The following is a 21,899-nucleotide window of genomic DNA, read 5'->3' on the forward strand; positions in this document are numbered from 1 at the left end:
AGGAGACCAGATATTGCATATTCTATTAGTGTAGTCAGTCAGTTTCTCTCGGCACCTAGGAAACCTCATATGGAAGTTGTGAAAAGGATTCTTAGGTATCTCAAGAAAACTCTAGGAAAAGGAGTAATCTATTCAGATAGCGGTCACACGAGAATTGTAGAATTCTCAGATGCAGATTGGGTAGGATCTTCTGAGGATAGACGGTCAACTACTGGGTATTGTGTGTTTCTTAGAGGGAATCTTATATCATGAAAGAGTAAGAAACAAAGTGTAGTCTCTCGATCTACAGTTGAGTCTGAGTATCGAGCCATGAAAAATTTGACTTGCGAGCTAATCTCGGTTAGAGATATACTAACAGAGATTGGTTATCCTCCGGAGTGTCCCATGAGCTTGTATAGAGATAAAAAGGCCACCATTTACATAGCTGAGAACCCGGTGTTTCATGAGAGGACAAAGCACATAGAGATTGATTGCCACTTGATTCTGAAGTTGGAGAAGAGAATCATTAGAGCCAAGTACATACCATCAGACCATCAGCTTGTAAATATTCTCACTAAACCTCATGGGAGAACACAAGTGAATTTTATTTGTAACAAGCTAGGCATGTACGATATGTATGTTCAGCTTGAGGGGGAGTGTTGAGAATAGTGTTTACTTTTGTTTAGCCCCACATCGGGTAGAGACAAACTTCTTTGTTTCCCTAAACACTATAAATATCATCCTAGAGAGAGCTAATAATCTCACTAGGGTTTTCCCAAACTACATTTTTCATTAAGAAAAACTAATCCAAACCCAATGACGTGATACATTAAACATAAAAAAGTCATCAGCAACACATGTTGAATGATAAAACACAGGATAGTATCACCAAAATAGCGTCGAGAAGTTATCAAGTGAATGAAAAATGTCTAGATAAAATGCACTTCTGGTGACACGCTTCAGCCTTGTTAATGAAGCTGTCATGACTCGTGAGAGCCTGTTAATTTACTTGAAGAAAAATATAACCACAAAATCTATTAAAACATGACTTTGATGCGGTTACATCTAGGAGATCTTCCACTTGTTAGCACTGTCTCAGACTCCTTTATTTTGAGGGAGGGAGTTCCGTTTTTTTTTTAAGGAGAGTACTGATCATGTTAACTTTGCTGTTATAGTGCGCCTACTGTTTAACTGTTGATTAGGCATTTTTGCGAGATTCAGCAGATTTCCTTTTTGAGGCAGAACATGTGATTGTGCATGTGTGACATGGATGTGCATTTGTAAATGTAGATGCTTAAAGAGGAAAGTGAAGATTGTAGCTCAAGATAATCATTCTGTAATGCAATTACTATTGAAGTATTGTATATATAAACTTAAACCACAGAAAACAAATTCTTTTTTCTATTAATCATGAGAAAATAAGGTAACTTGTTCTTGGTGCGACTAATACTGAAGTGAAGCTGCATACTCATCTAATAAATGCGATCATAATTGTTTTTATCAAATTTGGAGGATCCTTCTCCTAAATTCTTCTCTTCTTTCACCAACATTTTTGTTGCGTTAGATTTGAATAAAGAACAAGAGCACTTTTTCATGCGTTATTCGTTTAATATAGCTTATAATTTCAAAACTTCCACAAAAGATTTAGGGAACAATATTACCCATATAAGTAACTTTATCATCTCTCTTACATATATGTACACAGAGCATACCAGAGTTAGTATCTCCATCTTCTTTAATTATGCTAAAATTTCTAAGACATTTCACATCTCATTACGCACCGCTAGTCTCATCTTTGCCTTCAACATCCCTACCCTTCTTCTGACTCTTGTAATCAATATAATGCTGGTAGAAGTAGGAAAAAAATCCCCACAAAGCCAACAATAACGAGATCACCTTCATTCCATCCATCTTATCCCCAAACAAAATCACTGCAAACACGGGCACTATCGGTATCCCCAGAGTACTAATGACATTAGAGAACAATGAGCTCACCTCAAATATCAACCCTACAAGTCCAACATTTGTAACTTGCCAAGCTACCGAGCTCCATATAACAGTCATCAGATATCCTAATTTTCCTTTCTCGAAACTCTCCATCTCTCCCTTTAGAGACCTCCACTCTCCGCTAGCGAATAGACCTGCAAATGCGGCGATTGTGGATACTAGGGCTGTATATATTTGCATGTTGAGGACCGAAGAAAAGTTTCGGCTCTTGATGACTTTGTCGAAAGATAGCTCCATCAGTGAAAGGATGAGGGAGTATGTGGCGGAGGCCGCCAGTGTGAGGAAGAAACCAAGAGGGGCTGAAAGGATACAAAATTAAATTAGTTGCAAATGTGAAAGGGTTAATTGCAGATAAAATCCTCCACTGTAGGGGGTAGCCATAGTACCTATAAATTTTTTTTTTTGGGGTGGAACTCAGACCTTATGCTTAAATGGACGCGATACGTGATTGCTCTGCAGCAAAGTGACATCACGTATACACATGTGACATGTATACATGTGACATATACCGGTAACACAAAGGTAACTCCTTAATTTAAAGAGTAAGAGTGTGCATTTAACTCTTTAAACCTAGAATCCTACATTGGTTTTGTTTATGCGTTAGTATAAATAAATCATGTGAAGAAAACATTCAATTCAAATGTGTGGGCTCCTTTTTCTTATGACATTGAATCATCTAGAATATTCTAGAAGCAAAAACAAAAGAAAAGAGAAAATACCACTTATTGTAAAATGACATTTTTGCCATTTTAGTTACTACCGAAAAGAAGAACTTGTCCACCACTCATCCACCTTTGCACTACCCTTATTTGGCTTTTTATATAGTAGCATAGATAAGTGCTACCCTACAGCGCAACAAATTCAGATTAATCCAATACAAAGAATACATGTTTGAAGATAAAAGGTTTTGTCCTATCCCCATCCACACCCCACCCCCCCTCCCCTCCCTTCCTATTTTTTTGTTAAGCTTATAAAATTGAAGTGAATTTGGAGGATTACTCCAGAATCATGACCTTATGAGCTTAAATACAGGAGTATAACACACATAGGATTAATGGAAAGCCCCTCTATTATCAAGATTCTTGCAAAGAATATGACTTCATTTGAAGGATTATGTGGGATTAAAATTCGGTCTCTCGAGCACAAAAATATGTACAATTTAAATCTATGGTACGGACGAAATTGTAGTTCCTGACATTTTTTTAAGGGAAATACTTTAGACATTAGTTTTGGTGAAGTTTAAAATAAAGGGGAAAACATATTTAAGAAATTTCAAACTTCAAAATTCATGGTTATCTCTTCCTCTGCACTAAGCGACAGGTCCTAGTTTGTTTGACTCCTTTATTCCCCTCCCCTTTGAATCTTACATTTCAGGAATTAGTGCAAAGTCACCTAATTAATTCTACTAAGAGGGAAAATACTTATAAAGGAGGAGCGAAAAGGATTACAAGAATCTCTAAAGTATTCTACTCTATAATAACACTAGTTAAAAACAACTGATTTCTTCATATAAAACATCTATGATACTTACCCTTTCTAGGATCAACGGTCGACGAGTCAGATTCATGGCGAATCCCAATAACGGCAGCAGAGAAGGTGAGCAGGACGACAGAGTTAAGTGTGAGGTGAGTGAATTTCTCAGAATTTATGAAGTAAGAGAAGACAGCATTGAACGCAAGTTGAGTAGCACATAAAAGAGAGTAAGTAGAAACAGAGAGGTAGAGGAGGCCATAAGAGTACATTAGGCTATCAGCCGCAGTAATAAGACCGATACCAACGTAGACAAGCACAAGACTGAGAAATGGAGGTCGGTAACAATCCTGCTGCATCGAAGCGTTCTTCACTGATGTGTTGAAGAACAGTAGAGGTATGTACAGGATTGGAAACGCAACGGAGAAAGTGAGCGTTTCGAGCCACTTGCTGTTGCCGCCTTGATCATAGTAGTATCGGTTGAGGAGAGTGGCGGCGACCTGGCCAACGAGGAGGAGGAGGATGTTGACAGATACGGCGACCCACCAGCTGAGATTTGTGGTCATTTGCTGATGAGTTTTGATGAGAAGGGATTGTTGGAGTCGTCGTTGTTCCTTTTGGGGATTTTGGAGCTGTGAAAGAACAAGTTGTTAGATTCGAGGTGAGGTTACGGTGCGCAGAGCAACTAGCTGATACAGACAATGGAATGTGATGATGATTTTTGGAAGCAACGGAAACATCCCAAAAAAATACAAAAATATGCCAAAACAAAAATAGAAGAAAGAAGTCACCCACTATAGTTAACGCCGAGATGACCTCGTTTATAATCGGAAAAGTCAAAGTGGGTAATAAAAGAATCTTGAACTAATAAGTGGCTACACCTCTATATTGTGGGGGTTGGGTGGGAGGGGGGTTGTTTACGTAATTTGTAGAAAACGACGTCAAATTGTTCAAAGCGTTGGCAAACATAAAGATTCGGCAGGGTGTGGTGTCTGCCACACCCAAGTGTGGCAGAATCCGCCCCTGTTGTCAGGGGTATGATAGAATCTGTCCTGTTTTCAGGGGTGTGGTGCGTGCCACACCCGCGTGTGGCAGACTCGTTTTCAGATTCTCACCATGTTTGGGATTGTGTTTTGTTATAAATAGAAATACGTTTTTTAGGGTTTCTTAAGGAGAGAATTAGCATTGTTTTGAGCACTTTGAGAGGGGGATATTGTGAGGAGTTGATAGCTTTGGTTAGGATTATATTTGAGTAATTTTGTGAGTTGTAACCCGTTGTATTTCTCCTTCATATAGTGAAAATCTCCTCATCCTCTCCCCGTGGACGTAGGCAATTGCCGAACCATGTAAATTTCTGTGTTTGGTTTGATTTGTGTCGTATTTTGTTGAATTGCACTCGTAATTTGGTTTGGTTCTCTTCTCTCATCGCTCACCGACTCGTTTGGTTGTCGCGCACGCTTCCGCACGGCGCGCAACATAATTAACCCGGTAATTAGCAACGGATCTTGCCTTATAAACAATACATTGCTAATTGTAGCTAGAGTTCTTTGTTTTCTTCACTAACGCAATAACCCCACGTCGCATTCTCCAAAACATGCTCCCATTTCAACCACAGAACGTGAGCGAGCTAGAGAAGAGGAAATGTACATCCACCTTTCGCGAGGGGAATTAGATTCCTCAGCTCTGAAGTGGGAACACCTGAAATCAACTCACCAAGGAATATAGGACTCCTTTAATTCCTTTTCGACGAACGGTTTTTGACAACACGGCTCATCTCTATATCAGTTGAAGATTCCGCCAAATTGATGCCTCTGATGTTACATGAGGCTTGTCTACTTTCTACGATAAAAAGCATGAAATACACAAATTTCCGGTGCAAAATATTCCTCCGGGTTAGAAATTTAGAGTGGGCCTATGGGTTCGATACGACATGCTACAAAATATTGAGAGCTCGCAGTTGGGTTTTGATCATTTTCTTCTATGAATGATCAATCTCCTATTATTGTTTATTAACAGAGGTTCGTTTATTAAATAAAATCCGAAATAGCTATAGCAGGGGTGGAAGGAACTGACCTCTGACCTTGTAAAGGAGGATCCTGCAGAGCCCCAATCACCCATGAGAGAGAGAGAGAGAGAGAGAGCTTTTTGCTTGTCTATCTTTTCCTCCCCCCTGAATTCTCCTTTGCAAGTTGCTCCTCTCTCACTCTCGTTGGTCAAGTCGGTGTTTATAATTGCGTGCAATTCTTGTCTTGGCCGCCTGATAGTTAATGCTTTTCTAATTCGTGTGTTTGGTTGGATGGAAAGAGAATGGAAGTGGATATTGCTTTATCTGAGTCCTTTTAATTTGGAGGAATTCTTTTCTTCAATTTTATAGTTCATTATAACTTATGGAAAATTGTGTAAATGTCCCGAAAGCAATATTTTCATGTGCTGCAGCCCTTTTACTTTCCCCTCATGTGGTTCAACATTAAGAAGTGTGACAGCTTGTGCTGCAGTCTTTTTTTAGCAATTATTACCTGCTAACTAAGCATAAAGAGACACTATGCCTTTTACTTTCTCCTAATGCATTTTCACCTTTCATTTAGTGCATAAGCACAAAATACGAGGAGGTACTATCCAATGAAAGGTTGAGATGCATTAGAAGATATTAAGAGACACTATGCCTTAGTAGAAGATCCTAATCCCTTTTTGGTTTAGGTTTGGTTATCCCTGGTGAGTGGTGACCTCAACTTCTCTCCTCACACTCAATATCAAAAACAATTATCAATAATCACAGCACATATAAATGAAGAAGTTAAGAACATAACACGAATAACAAACAATCGGAAGAAAAATTTAAATTAAAACAATATATGCTCACTAGAGGAACATATTTAGCATATCTTACATAAATTGAAACGTTTACCGTATGATAGTTTAGAAGAGCTATTTGACAAACATATCATTTGAGTGATGAATATAAAAAAAAGTCCTAAAATGAATTTCAAACATGCATTTGAAATTATCTATAATACAAAAAGATGCAAATTCTTTCAGAAGTCTATATAATAGAGAAAAGTAGAGAAACAATTCAAAATTCCATCGTTATGGATCAGAACAATTCGTCTTAATGCGGATTGTTATCCTACGATTGCATTTTAATCCAACCTATACTTTCACCATCAAACAATCCAACCTATACTTTCACCATCAAAACGTGATGTAACGGAAGCGTAACCAAAAGAGATAACTACTTGTTATCGTATGAGCAAAACGTCACAAACCCTAGAAAACCCTAAGAATAGGAAACTTCTAAAATAATAATAACCAATCAAAAATAACATAGAATTCACCCCCTTTATATAGGGTGTAAAACAAAAAGACTTCCTAAAATAAAAAGACTAGTAAAATAAAGAGACTTCAACCAAAATGTTCACGCGCAGCTAACCTGAAGACGAATATCTTTAACCTTGAAGCTTTTCTGAAACTCATAATCAATTTTATGTGTAGAGAACTTCCCGAGCTTTCCGAAAACATATTATAATAAGGATTCGACGAAGCGAGTCAAAAGATATCGTCCTCCAAAGTTACATCTTGAAATATATATCCAAAATTACCCATTTTGCTTCAATCGTGCCGACTTGGCATGATCAAATTTTGCGCAAAAAATATCAATTATTACCTCTGCATCAAGACACTAAGGAATGCCTTAAAAGCAAGACACTTTCATAGGTATTTTAAAATTGTACCCTCCATATAATATATATATATATATATATGAACGTAGTTGCCCTTATTACCGGATAGTTAAAGACAGGTTCCAATCCTACAATAATAATTATTTCATAATCTTTAAGTGTTCTAAAATCAGTCCTCCCAATCTTCATGTTTTAAACTTGGCCCGCAAATCTATATTGCGTTTTAAAATTAGTCACTCTAGTTAGCAGCAAGTTGAAAGATTTGGGGGACTAATTTCAAATTTTGAAGATACGGGGGGAATAATTTTAAATTACGAAGATATGAGGAGACTAGTTTCAAAATACTTAAAATTTTGGAATACTAATTTCAAAATATGATGATTGGGGTTAATTTCAAAATATATAAGATTTGGTGGACTAATATAGAAAAAAACCTATCAAACATGGTATCTTCTATTAAATCTTGAAACATAGTTAGCTGACTAAAAGCATGCTTGGCAGGGGTCAAAGTGACTTATAAACCCAAAAAAAAAAAAGATCTACAAGCCACTTTGAGATGTTTTGGCAAGTGGCTTATTTTAGCTTCAAAGAGAAAATAAGTTGGGATACCAAAACATATTCTTTGATGGATTATAAGCCATAAGGTTTGACCCTCACACCCCTCATCATTTCACGAAATTTAAGTCCCACCCATAAAGGTTAAATTTAGAGTCATGTTTGTTTTGATCATTTTGATAACAATGAAGGACTATAATACACCTCTTTGCCCAGCACTCTAGTATTGAATCTACTAAATTTACCAAACACTATATTATTAACTGGATTGTAATCCAAACGGATTATAATCCAAGGTTCTCAACCATGCTCTAAGTAGTCATTTAAGGTTTACAATGTTCCATATCATTGTTATGGGCCAAAAAAAAAAAATCAATCAATGTCAAAACAAATATTACGAGAATGAGCGGACTTTGATCAGTTGAGCATTGCCGCAGAGAGGATATAAAAACGATAAAGCTTGCATATTGATTAATTTTGTGTTTGTGGAAAACTGAAGGGAGAATGATGCTCTCACTTAAAAAACTTAAAAGACATACTATGAGATCTTACATACATAGTGGTAAGACTTTCCAAGCAGCAACTCTCACCACCAAGTCACAAGCTATTTCTACATTTAGCTGTTGGCTCCTGGAAGCAGCACGGCTGGTCAATTAACCCTGCACAATCAGTCGGTCAGATTTAACACTATTTTTCGAGCAGCTGACAAAATTCAATATTCAGTTGCATTATTCTTCCAGTATCATTATTTGCAGCAAAAGGTTATAAAAAGTGTTAATACTTATTCATGTGAGGATTATAGATTATTGCTAATAATGCTGCCCATATTTTACGGTGTTCTCTATCTTTTCCACATTGGATTCCTCAGGCTTGCAATCATCCATGGGAGAACATAATAATTAAAGCTGGAGCAAATCAGGTTTATACTATATTACTATAGGCAAGAGAAGCCCTTTGCCACCTCTTTTTACTCTCCCTTTGATCCCGAAAACCCGCAGAAAAGTTTCAAACTAAAAAACAAATCTTCTCAAGCTTCTCCTAGATCTCAAAGCCAATTCAAGTAAACCAAAATCGTCTTCTAAGAATTTTTGAGCCCAACATGTCAATTGTCAAGTTTTGTCTTTCCTCTAGAAGCATTCATCCCAACTCAGATCTTGTTATTCCACCAACCTCATTGGTCTCATAGAGTTTTTGAGTTGTGAGGGTAAGTGTGATAAATGGGAGACATGGAAAATAAGTTGGGTTTTTGTCTTTTAACCCAAAGTTTTACCCCCATTTATTAATAAACCCACTCGCTTTCATAAACACCCACACATCCAAACTACACCATGTGACTTACTTATAAACCCAATTTTTAGTATACCCTCAAACTTTATACTGTATTCTCCAAAAAAATCCTCAAATATCAAAATTTCCCTTCTTCCCCAAATAAACCTAGCGCTTCTCTCTCCCCCCTCCCCCCTTCTCTTCCCTCGTTTCGTAAAACGTTAAACACTAAGAACTGATCCCCAAATTCTAGGTGTAGCCAATCCCTAAAATTCGCTAAAGTTGAGTAAAGTATAGCACTTCATACGACAACATAGTATGTTATGAGCAAAGTATAACACCTTACAAAGAAATATAATTCTTTATGACTAAAGTATAACTTATTATTATTATTATTATCATTATTATTATTATAATATATCTCTTTATTGGTTATGAGACTACATGAAAAAAATTAATAGTTTGTACTATGTTGTCAAAAATTTTGTTGGAGAAAATAGGGGAAATTTTAGTATCCATTGGTCTAATTAACATAAAAATATGAAATCTCAATAGCTACTAATTTTTACTATGCACATTGTATTAAAAAACATAACTTCTTATGATTCAACTGTATTGTAATAGCTACTAATTTTTGACTGAGCAAAGTATGACATTGTATTAAAAAACATAGCTTCTTATGAGCAAAATATAGTACCATATACAGAAATATAACTCTTTACGACTAAAGTGTATCTTTTCATCGCTCTAGTATAGCTTTTTATTGATTTTGGGGCCACAGAAAAGAAATATTTAATGATTGCAAATTGAAATCATATTAAAATCAAATTATTCTTTTATGAGGAGAAATACTAAAGGAAGAGAGACTTTTTAGGAAGAGAGATGAAATTAATGGAGGAAAGAAAGATTTTGAAGAAGATAAACATACTAAATTGGGTTTTGGGGAGTGAGGGGAGCAACATGCAAACATAAATTTCACCCTTCATCACCATTAATGCAATGGGAGTACAACGTGATTGTTTTTTAGAAGAAGAGAGGAAAGGGAAATTTTGAATATGTCTTGGGAGATCCAATATAAAGTTTTGAGTGTACTACAAGTTGGGTTTAAAAATAAGTCACAAATTTGGTTTGAAAATAAGTCATATGAGATACTTTGGAGATATGAGTGTTTATGGAAATGGGTGGGTTTTTTAAATAAATGCGGGTAAAACTATGGTTAAAAGACAAAAATCTCAAGTAAGTTTTGCTTGCCCCAGAATTAGTCTCAAAGCGAAATGCATATCCAGCCGTGAAAGTTATTTGCTATCGGTTGTGTTTGTAATGGTCATAGTGGTTTGCAAATGAGATGATTTACACAACAGTTTGATCATAACTAGAAAGTTATTGGTTATGGGTTGTGTTTGTGATGGCCATAGTGGCTTGCAAATGAGGTGATTTACACAAAAATTTGATCATATTTCCAGCATCGGCCATGAATGCAATGTTGTTTCCATAGAAAATACATATTTTAAAAAGAAAGATGTGTGCTTGTAACCTTTTAAAAGTAAGTTGAATATAAGCATATATATTGCAAAACTGTAAAATTATATCAAGAGAGATTTTGACAACATAACATAGGTTGATAACATTATATAGTTACATTAATAAGTTTATAAAGACTAAACAATCAAGAGACTATGAATAAAACTAATGAACTCAAAAAAGGGGAGAGTTTGGTATAATTCTAGGATAACATATTGATGGTAGCTATCTTGAATATAAATGGCTAGAGTCTAGAGGAATGATGTCTCATTGTCTTGTTCTATCCAGAAGTTGGCTGACAACCCTTAGAGAATATAAGAAATTCAAAAAGTAATTATCTCAAAGAGAACATATAATTTATATGTAAAATTATCGCGAAGAGAACATATAATTTATATGCAAATTATATTCTTGAAATGTGTTAAAGTTTGGAGAGAGAGGAGATTACTGGAGAGTTATCCCCTCACTCTATACTTTATTTATAGAGATGGATTAGTTACAGGTTAGTCTTACAAGCAATGTGGAACTAAACTAATACTGTCTTCTTCTAACACTCCCCCTTAAGCTGGAGTATATACATCATGCATGTCCAGCCTGTCACAAATAAAGTCAACCCCTGTTCGACCAAGTGGTTTTGTAAGAATATATGTCAACTGATCTACTGTCGATACATGTTTTGCCATGATGATTTTATCCTCGAGCTTCTTGCGGACTATATGATAGTCGACTTCAATGTGCTTGGTTCTTTCATGAAACACGTGATTCTCAGTAATGTGAATTGCTGCTTTATTGTCGACATATAGATCCATGGGGCATTCTGGAGGGAGACCAATTTCTGTCAATAGGTCTCTGATCCAAACCATCTCTAGTATCACATTTATCATAGCTCTGTATTGTGATTCTGCATTGGATCGAGATACAACACTTCTTACTTTTCCATGACACTAGATTTTCTCCGAGAAAGACACAGTATCAGTAGTTGATCTCCTATCAAAAGGACATCCAGCCCAATCTGCATCAGAGAAGCCTGCAACTCTAGTGTGTCATTGATATGAGTAGAGAATTCCTTGTCCTGGATCCTTCTTCAAGTACCTCAAAATTCTCATTACTGCATCCAAGTGAGTAGTACTTGGTGAGGACAAGAACTGACTCACAACACTGACTGCGAATGGGATGTCAGGTCTGATCATCATCAGATAATTTAGCTTCCCCACCAATCTTCTATACTATCCAATATCTTCAAGAAGCTCCCACTGAACTGGTAGTAGTTTTGAGTTCACATCCATTGGAGAATCACTACTTTTGCATCCTAACATCCCAGTTTCTGAAAGCATATCCAGGACGTACTTTCTTTATAACAGAAGAATACCCTTCGTTGACTTTACAACTTCAATGCTTAGGAAGTATTTTAGGGAACCAAGATCTTTGGTTTGAAAATGTGGCTGTAAATGCTTCTTCAGACTGTCAATACCAGAAGCATCATCCACTGTAATTATAATGTCATCCACATAGACAACAAGCAGAATTCGTTTCCCATTCTGAAATCGTCAGAAGACAGAGTGATCTTTTTGTGCACGACAGAGCCCAAATTCCTGAATAACCGATGCAAAACGTCCAAACCAGGCTCTCGGAGATTGCTTCAGACCATAAAGTGATCTCTTCAGCCTACACTTCTTCGCATTATCCCCCTGAGCAACAAAACCTGGTGGTTGCTCCATGTAAACCTCCTCATTTAGAATACCATTAAGAAATGCATTCTTGATATCCAACTGATGAAGTGGTCAGTGATTTGTCACTGCTAATGAGATAAAAATCCGAACAGATGTCATTTTTTCCACTGGAGAGAATATATCTAAGTAATCTAAGCCATACACCTACGTATAGCCTTTAGCAACCAGTCAGGCTTTCAAGCGTGTGCCAAAGTTCCATCAGGATTCAATTTGACAGTGTACACTCACTTGCAGCCGACGGACCGCTTTCCTGGTGAAAGTGGGACCAAATCCCAAGTCTCATTTTGTCGCAAGGCCCTCATTTCGTCTTGCATCGCTTGGTTCTAACCTGGAATAGACAAAGCTTCTGACACATTCTTGAAAATCAAATATGAGTCGAGGGAAGTAACAAAAGATCGAAAGGTGGAGGAGAGGCGATCATAAGAGACAAAGTTAGAAATAGGATGTTGAGTACAAGTTTGTGTACCTTTTCGAAGTATAATATGAAGGTCTTCCGCAGAAGGGGGTGAATTTGTACTTACTGATTCTGGTTCTTCTGGCGGAGGACGTGGTGTTAAGACCGATGATAAACTTGAATTGGGTCGTTAAACCGAGCGGAATCTTTACCAGTAGCGCAAATAGTATTGTCAGTGGATGAACCACCATCGTTAACCAATGACTCTTATGGGATTAAATAGTCATACTCATCCGATGATAATGGAGTTGGAGAACTAGAATAACTAAGTTTGTCTTCAAAGAATGTTACATCAGCAGATAACACAAGACGATTGAGTGATGGACAGGAACACTTGTAACATTTATGTTTTCGAGAGTAGCCAAGAAAAATGCTTTTAATAGACCGAGAGTCAAACTTTTGTTTGTTTGGCCTGTGATTATGAACAAAGCACAAAGAGCCAAAAATGTTGGAGGAAGCGAAAAGAGATCATCGTTGGGGTATAAACTTTAAAAGGAATTTTATCTTGCAGAACATAAGAGGGCATTCGATTAATCAAGTAACATGCTGTTAGGATAGCTTCCCCCCAAAACTCTTTGAGAACGTGACGATGAAATAGCAAGGTTCGAGCAATATTAAGGAGATGTCTATTCTTTTATTCAGCAACTCTATTTTGTTGAGTGTAAACACAAGAAGACTGATGGAGAATTCCATGTTGTTCAAGGAAACTAGTGAAGTTACCATCCAAATATTCCTTTGCATTATCAGATCGAAATTTTTTTTATCGAAGTCTTGAATTGATTGACTATTTCAGAATAAAAGAGTTTAAATGTAGAAAAGACTTCAGACCTAGACTTGAGAAGATAAATCCAAGTAACACGAGAATGATCATCCACAAAACCGACAAAGTACAGGAATCCCAATTTAGAAGTTATTGGGCATGACCCCCAAACATCAGAATGAACAAGATCATATGACGTTGCAACCCTCTTATTGACTCAATTAGGATAAGATACACGATGGAGTTTGCTAAGTTGACACGACTCACACTCTAAAGAGGAAAGAGATTTGAACTGGGGATTTAGAAGCTTAAGAACAGACAGAGAAGGATGCCCTAGCTGACAATGGTATTGTAGAGCTGATGAGTTTCCAATACAAGCTAAATGTTTGGCGCCCAAGTTTAGTTTATAATGATCGTTCTGCTCATGTCATGTCCCAATCGTTTTTCGTGTGACCAGATCCTAAAAAACACAATGTGTGGGAAAGAATGTCACAGTACAGTTTAATAATTTAGTAATCTTACTAACAGATAAAAGATTATAGGAAAAACTAAGAAGATAGAATACAGAGGAAAGGCGGAGACTACGTGTAGGATTGGTGTTGCCGACACCCTGAAGAGGTGTACGTGAACCATCAGCTAATATAACTGAATTAGATGTAGGAGAGAAAGAGGACATGATACCTTGATTTCTAGTCATATGATCAGTGACATCTGTATCTATAATCCAAGTATAAGACGAAGACGATGTAAGCAAAGATAAAGAGGTACCTGCACTTTTAAGAGTAGTGGATAAAGAGGAGGATGATGGTTGTGAACTTTGGTACTGCTGGAATAATTAAAATTGTTGAAATTGACGTGCAACTCCACATCCTAAAAGACTGAATGTAGTTGACTTTCACTATCAGATGAGGTGAAGTTGTCCTGAGAGGTCATGTAAGCACCATTGGCCTTCTTCTTTCCTAATTCAGGACAATTATATTTAAAATGTCCTGATTAGTGACAGTAGTTACAAGTCTTCACTGAGTCATCGCTATTAGTATGTTTGTCTTGAGATGGACCTCCACGGTCACCTCGTTGACCACCTCGGCCCCCAGAACGACCAGTGTGGTAACCTCCTCTTCCATCAAAGTTCCTTACCTCTTCCAGAACCATCGGTATGACCCCCTCGTCCATAAGACTGTCAACTTTGAGTGGCAAGCGCAGAACGATCCGCGGTGGATGTAAGTGACTGTGCAGGGATAACGTTCTTCAAAAAGTGATAAGTTTCAGCTAGAGAACCAATGGCGGAACTCCCCATGATTTGTGGTCGAGCAGAGGAGTAAATGAAATTTAGGATACCTAAGTAGGTGAGTACCATAAGTTTGTTCCATTAGTTTTGCATCTATTTTACATCCCCAGTAATAGAAAAAATCTGATGAAGTTCCTCAGTCAAACAATTGAACTCACCATAATGATCATCCATGGGTTTACCATCCTGTTTCTTACGGAACGACGCTTGAATAACTTCATATGCTCGATTAATATTACTGCTACACCCATAGAGATCTTATAAGAAACACCAACGTTCCTTCACTATCATACAATGAAGGAATAAATCCTAAATTTTAGGCTCCATAATATTAAGAATCTGATGTAAGAGGATATTATCATCTAATGTCCAAGACTCCGGTGTCGGAGTAGGAGGGTCCGTCAACAAATGATCAGTTTTTCCTCGGCCTGCCACGTAGATTTCAATAACACGATTCCACTAGAAATAGTTAATTCCATCAAGTTTTCGGTCAGTGATTCTACCAGAAAATATCTCTGAAACTTTCGTCTGGACCGTTAACTCAAAATTTTTGAGTTCCTCAGGTCTGGCCATCATGAAACAGACGAGTAGAGATCGAGACGATACCCTCCACAAGTTGAACAAGTCCAAGAGCCAGAATGTTAACAATGCAAGAACCCGAAGGTTATCATACAAGAACCTGAATGTTAAAATACAAGAGTCCGAATGTTAACATGAAACCCGAAGGTTAAAATTCAAGAACCCGAATTTTTTTTTAGAACAATTCACAGATCTAAGTCAGATCTGAAAACAAAGGGACATGGCAGCAGCAATCATCGACGAAAGGTGGGAGTTGTCGAGGATTATCTGATCGGTGAAGTGGATCTAGATCTGGAGTTTCCTCCGTGGACCACCGATTCAACAATCCGAGTTGGACATAAAGGAGGTTTGACGTTGATGTTTTGATTATGGAAACAAGAACTGAAGTGCATATCTTAGCAATGTAAGATAAACACTCTTCTCAAGATCAAATCTAAGTTTGAACTGGAGGAAACACCGAGCAAGGTAAGATATCCAAGTTGTCAAGGAAACAAATGGCAACGAACAAAGCAAGTGGCGACGGTGGCGGACGAAGCATGCAGCGACGGATTTGATCTTTGGTGGCTAGGGTTTCGAGAGAGAGGAGAGGAGGCGGCTAGGGTTTCGAGAGAGAGGAGAGGTGACGGTTAGGGTTTAGGAATTAGGGTTAGGGTTAGAACAAGTGGCGGTGAGAATTAGGGTTACGATTTAGGAGGCTCTGATACTATGTTAAAGTTTGGAGAGAAAGTTAATGGAGAGTTATCCCCTCACTCTATACTTTATTTATAGAGATGGATTAGTTACAAGTTAGTCTCACAAGCAATGTGGGACTAAACTAATACTCTCTTCTTCTAACAAAATGGATGAAGAGAACATATAATTTATATGCAAATTATATTATTGAAATGGATGAAGAGATTTACCTTGCCAGTTGTGAGAGTTCAGGCTCTTCCAAAAGCAGCGCTTGCAGTTGCTTTGGATTTCCTTGCCTGTTGTCTTCATTACTGGAAATGATGGGATAAGAAGTGAAGAAAAAATTAGACTGCTTAATGCCATGAAATTAAGCTTGGTAATGAACAGAAAGATACCGGGTTTGAATTAATCTCAAAAGTGATCGAAGTAAACATGTATAACAGAGACAGAATTAAGGGTCTCTTCAGCCTCTGTTAAAAGTGTTTTGATAAGCAGCATTTCCTCTTCAAATAAGAAACAAATTTTCGCTTTTCTTCAGTTTGTAAGGGGAAAAACAAGCAATTTAATTTAACAGTTTAAAAGTGGGAAGGAATTTAAAATTAGGGTAAATTGCACTAGACCCTCTAGAACTTTCAGCATATTTCAGTAAACCCCCAATAACTTTCAAAATCTCACTAAATAACTTTTGCATTCTGCAGAAAACCCCAATAAGTTTCTATGTTTTGCAAATAACCACCATAAATTACAACCACAAAACAACATAAAAAGGCATTTTCAAAGTTACTGGGGGTTTATTGTAACTTCTCTAAAAGATATTGGGGGTACTCTGCAAAAGTTATTGGGGGCTTTGTGCAAAAGTTATTGGGGGCTTAGTGCGATTTTGAAAGTTATTGGGGGTTTACAATCCAGAAAGTTCTGGGCAGTTTAGTGTTATTTACCCTTAAGATGATCTAGTGAAAAAATCATATAGCTTCCGTCATTCTAACTCTTCAAGTCACCAAAATCAAGAATAGAAAGTAAAAAACTTTCCTTTCTCATGATTGCTGTCCCTCATGTAGTTTCTCCGCAGATAAGCAAGGATAATTAGATAGTTCTCTTAGAAAAACTAAAGATAACAGCGTAAACATATTGAAAGATTAGCTTAGATACAAAACATAACATACCTAAGATCAAGAGAAAGGAGCTTATGATGAAGGGTAGAATCAGCCCCAACATAGGTAATGACAAGGCTACCAGCATCTGGATGAGGCCAGCTCCGAGATGTGGGAAACCTGATTACAAATGTTCCTGGTTTTTGCAGCCCTCTAGGGCCTTTCAATGCATATTCAGCCTCTTCCTTGGTAATCAATCCATTTATCCATAAAGGCATTGTACATTCCCACAAGGTGTGTATTTGACTCTTTGACAAAGAAAAGGCTACTGGATATAACCAGTACCACATCTTCTCAAAGTTTTCACGGCTCAAGTCCTCACCACATCCAGCAATTCCACGCAATACCTCCAAATCCTAAATCATTAGATAAGGAATATGAATCAGTGCTCTTAGAAAATACTCTTAGAAACATCTACTGCAGAGAACAAGGGAAAACATTTGCTTGCAACCTTTCCTGACAAACTTCGAGTAGCAGAACGGGAAATCCTCATGAACCTTTTATTTATCTCAGGAATTGCATTCGTCCAAAGAACAGAATGGCTGTTGCCAGAAATTGAATTCCAAGTATCGGTGCACTCTTGGATCAACTGCTTCGACATTAGTATTTGGTACCTAAATAAAGGGATGATGACCCAGTTAATCAAACATCTGAAGATTTAAGAAATGCTCAGTTCAGAGAAATTTTTCATATAAGATTATTACCGGTGATGCGAACATCCAGCGTACAGGCAAACCTCCTCCGCAAAATTCACTATATCTTCATTGCTGACAGAATGTGTGATCTCTCTGAGCAGCAGTGTACGCTCATGTATGCCTTCTAAACAATATCTGAAAATGATTGCATCTAAAATTGGAGTTCCTGTGTGCACTGTCTGTCTGGCTTCTGACTTCCTTGCATAAGTGCTATCTGAATCCGATAAAGCAGTATCTCTTCCTTCAAGGCTATTTGCTTTTATTTCTACACTTCTATTTGATGCACTATCGTCCTGTATCATTATATATTTATGAGTCAGCATAGACAAAATCTAAACATGCTGATGTATGAAACATTATATTAAACCTTGTGATAGTTCCATGTCATTTACCAGTTTGGAGTGCTCGCTAACATCAAGAAATGCTGACGAATTGTCATGACCTATTTTAAAACGCTTTGGCATCGGACTACACTTTGATTCACTCTGGCTTGATATGCTGAAGGGACCACCTTCATTGTTATTATGACTTACATGGGGCCTATCATTTCCTCCTGGTGAATGAGTTCCGTCAGGAAGGGTTGATCCAGAAAATGGCCTTCTCCCAACTACAGAAGGACGGAAACTCCGATTCCTTGATATGCAACGAATTGGGCGTGAATATGCTTCAAGAAATGGATATTTTTGACTACCAGTTGCATTGAAACGAACAAGGAAAAGCCTATTGTCAGACTTAGAAGAGAGCTGGAACAAGCAGAAATATAAATGTCATCTACGAAGCTCAATAAAAGTCTAGTCTTACCAATGAGTAAAGATGACAGCAAAAAGAAGTTAACTAAACAAAGCAGAGAAACAAATAGAAGTTGATCATTCATGATTCAGACACTAACTGTAGCAATGTCCTAAAATACTACATACCACAAAAACTTAAAATATGGACAGTATAACATGTAGGTTCCAACACGGGCAGGTTGGACATGCAATTCCAACTCAAACTGATATCTATACCTTGCATAAATCTAATCTGGCCTCAAGTTGAATATGAGGTTTTGGGTGAGCCAAGATATATCAACATCTAATGAGGGAGGGGTAGAGTTGATACATCTTGGTGTATCAAATTCATCCAACGGTTAAAAAGTCTAATGTGGCCTCAAGTTCGATATGAGATTTTGGGCGAACCAAGATATGTCAACATCTAATGAGAGATGGTAGCCCTCATTTAATGAGGGAGGGGTAGAGTTGATAGACAACTGGTTAAGAAGTTGGGTGGACAAAATCTCATTTGATGGTTGTGAGGTGGCAGATCATTTTATTAAATGTGGTGAAGCCCTCCCTCCCTTTGTGTTTGCGTCTATGTATCTGCATAAGACTGTGCACGCATGCATGCATGGATTTGTGTGTGTGTCAAAATAATGGGTATCCTTGTCATATGAGGGGATTCTATCATGTACAATGATGTAGCTCAATGTCAATCAAGTAAAAGGAGAGAGAGAATCCCTCATAGCCACACTTGGTTGAGATTTGAGTCACATCTTGTATATGAGAGAATCACCTCATATGACATACGACACTCATTATTCTCTCTCCCTATACACACACACAAGTATTTGGTTGTACTTGGGTTTGGGTGACCCAAGATAGAGTTTAGTTCAATCAGTACTCCAATTTGTGGATCAGGTCAATTTTCTCAACCCATGTCTACACTGATGGGAAAAATTGGTCACTTGGAAGATCTCAATCCATGATGCAGCTGTAACAGCAAAAAGAAAATTATAGAATCTACATTGCACTTAAAAGTGATCGAAGGAAACTTCTTTTATGTGATAATAATGTTATTCTTTCAAGCAAGAACATATTCCAAAAACAACGCAGTATGTTTAGCCTCTATCATAAACTACCTGAGATATTTTAAGCTTAAAAATTGCACGGCCACGGAGAAGGATGACCGGCTTATCTACTGTAGGGAATTCGAGTCCATCACAACTTGTCAACAATGGATCCTCTTTATCGTCTCTAGTTTTCTCAACAGGAGCTCGATTGTCAGCATAAACAAGTGAAGCAAAGATCTGCAAATACAACCAGGAACCCATCAACACAACTAAAAATTTTAAACAAATCACAGGAGGGCAAAGGAATAAAAGAAATAGAAGCTTATAGATGAGACCTCCATCTCCTTGTGCACCGATCGACCAAGAGCATCTAATAGAACAACATCCAGAGAGAAATTTCTGCGACATGATGCCTGAAAGGATTTAAAGTATTGGTTCAAATAGACCAATATACAGAAATTCCTTCCTTATTCTGCATCAAGAAGACCACTCAAAAGTACAAGTAAAAGTCACAATAGGGAAGTAATCCTTTATGCACACTGAGAAGCATGAATCATATTGATTTCTCGCCTCAAAAAATTTTGTGCATATCATGGTTTACGGTCTTTCTGATTCTTTTCATTGCCTACCATAAATATGGACTGATCATCACTATCAGTTTTACACTAGCAGAGTTATGTATCAAAGGATGCATCATTTTACATGTACTTAGGAGTGCATACAGTTTCTATTTCTAAATTTACACTCATATGCCTATGAAAAATAACATAAAGTGGTTGCTTGCCATGATTCTCTTATACCAAAATTATGAACTGTAATACTACATAATGCAACAACAACAACAACAACAAAGCATTTATCTCAAATGTTTGGAGTAGGCTGCATGAATCCTATTCTTCCATTCCATTCTGTTACGGATCATCTCCTTTGTTAAGTTAGTCATAATCATATCCGTCCTAACTGCTTTCAACCAAGTCATTTTGGATCTACCTCTAGATCTCCTAACCCCATTAACTACAATATTATTACTTTTTCTAACCGATGCATTAAGAGGTCTCCATTGTACATGACCAGACCATCTTAATCTAATTTCTCTCATTTTGTCATCAATGGGAACAACTCCTAATTTACTACGGATGCACTTATTTTTTATCTTATCTTTTAATGTATACCCACAAAACCATCGCAACATTCTCATTTCTGCTACACTCATTTTTTACACGTGTTGTTTTTTAATTGCCCAACACTTAGACCCATGAAAGCATAGTTAGTCTTACAACCATCCTATAGAATTTTTCCTTTAATTTTATTCATATTTTATGATCACATAAGACTCGCCAGGTACTTCTCCATTTCAACCATCCCGATTTGATTCGATGTACAACATCATCCTCTATCTCACCATCACATCTAGTGATTGATCCTAAATAGCAAAAATGATTACTTTTACGTATTTCTTGATCATTAATATGCACTATATGCTCTTTTCTTTTCTTAGTTTTACTAAAACTGCACTCCATATATTCTATTTTTGTTCTACTAATTTTAAAACCTTTAGATTCAAGAATTTGTCTTCATCTTTTCATCTTTCTACTTCAGAAATTATACATCTTCTAGTATCGCCAACTAACACTATATCATCTGTAAATAACATATACCATGGGATTTCATCCTAAATTTGCCTAGTAAGTTGGTCCATAACTAATATAAAAAGATAAGTGTTTAAAGTTGAACATTGGTGTAAGCCTATGATACCAGGAAATGACTTAGTCTCTCATTCATTAGTTCGCACTCTAGTTGTTATTTTATCCTACATATCTTTAATCACATCAATATATAAACTAAACATATGTTTTTTTCTAAAGCTCACCACATTACCTCTCTAAACACTCTATCATAAGATTTTTCTAGATCAAAAAACCATATGTAGATCCTTTCTCTTCTCTCTATATCTCTCCATCAATTGTCTCAGAGTATGTATAGGTTCCATAGTTAACCTCTCGGGCATAAAACCAAATTGATTTTTAAATATACTTATTTTCTTTCTTAGTCTTTGTTCAATTATCCTCTCTCAAAATTTCATAGTATGACTCATGAGTTTTATGTCACGATAATTTGAACAACTTTGTATATCTCCTTATTCTTATATATCGGTATCAAAGTACTAATCCTCCACTCATCAGACATTCTCTTTGTCTTGATAATCTTATTAAATAATTTAGTTAACCATTATAAGCCTATATCTTCAAGATATTCAAAATTTCAAT

General features: G+C 36.9%; 2 protein-coding genes across 5 annotated transcripts in view; both read right to left on the reverse strand.

Moving 5' to 3' along the window:
- LOC109837105 (probable purine permease 11) lies at positions 1,577 to 8,333 on the reverse strand. Of its 4 annotated transcripts, none has more exons than XM_020405191.1 (3): positions 8,245 to 8,333; positions 3,518 to 4,088; positions 1,577 to 2,285 (listed from the first exon to the last, which is right to left on the reverse strand). In XM_020405191.1, the coding sequence occupies exons 2-3, from the start codon at positions 4,020 to 4,022 to the stop codon at positions 1,753 to 1,755; spliced, it is 1,038 nt and encodes a 345-aa protein (XP_020260780.1). In that variant the 5' UTR covers positions 4,023 to 4,088; positions 8,245 to 8,333; the 3' UTR covers positions 1,577 to 1,752. The 4 variants fall into 4 exon arrangements, with proteins under 4 accessions (XP_020260780.1, XP_020260779.1, XP_020260781.1 ...); XM_020405190.1 differs by lacking the exon at positions 8,245 to 8,333 and adding an exon at positions 5,530 to 5,689; XM_020405192.1 differs by lacking the exon at positions 8,245 to 8,333 and adding an exon at positions 5,537 to 5,686.
- The window catches only part of LOC109837104, a 30,571-nt gene continuing 16,616 nt past the window's right edge, over positions 7,945 to 21,899 (reverse strand). The window contains exons 5-12 of the mRNA XM_020405189.1: positions 19,968 to 20,045; positions 19,702 to 19,869; positions 18,197 to 18,547; positions 17,814 to 18,097; positions 17,561 to 17,723; positions 17,122 to 17,465; positions 16,189 to 16,269; positions 7,945 to 8,347 (exon numbers count right to left, since the gene is read on the reverse strand). Of these exons, the coding sequence (XP_020260778.1) occupies positions 8,338 to 8,347; positions 16,189 to 16,269; positions 17,122 to 17,465; positions 17,561 to 17,723; positions 17,814 to 18,097; positions 18,197 to 18,547; positions 19,702 to 19,869; positions 19,968 to 20,045 (1,479 nt within the window). The 3' untranslated portion in view covers positions 7,945 to 8,337. The remainder of the gene's footprint in view (positions 8,348 to 16,188; positions 16,270 to 17,121; positions 17,466 to 17,560; positions 17,724 to 17,813; positions 18,098 to 18,196; positions 18,548 to 19,701; positions 19,870 to 19,967; positions 20,046 to 21,899) is intronic.

This window comes from Asparagus officinalis, chromosome 4 (assembly GCF_001876935.1).
Source record: "Asparagus officinalis chromosome 4, Aspof.V1, whole genome shotgun sequence".
Taxonomy (NCBI): domain Eukaryota; kingdom Viridiplantae; phylum Streptophyta; class Magnoliopsida; order Asparagales; family Asparagaceae; genus Asparagus; species Asparagus officinalis.

Bases quoted from the DNA above. Each gene is read 5' to 3' on its own strand.
- LOC109837105 (XM_020405190.1), bottom strand. From the start codon at position 5,574: ATGGGTGATTGGGGCTCTGCAGGATCCTCCTTTACAAGGTCAGAG. The intron at 4,089-5,529 runs GTCAGTTCCTTC...GTTCTTTCACAG, and splicing joins CCTCCTTTACAAGGTCAGAG to CTCCAAAATCCCCAAAAGGA. The intron at 2,286-3,517 runs GTAAGTATCATA...GTATCCTTTCAG, and splicing joins GACCGTTGATCCTAGAAAGG to CCCCTCTTGGTTTCTTCCTC.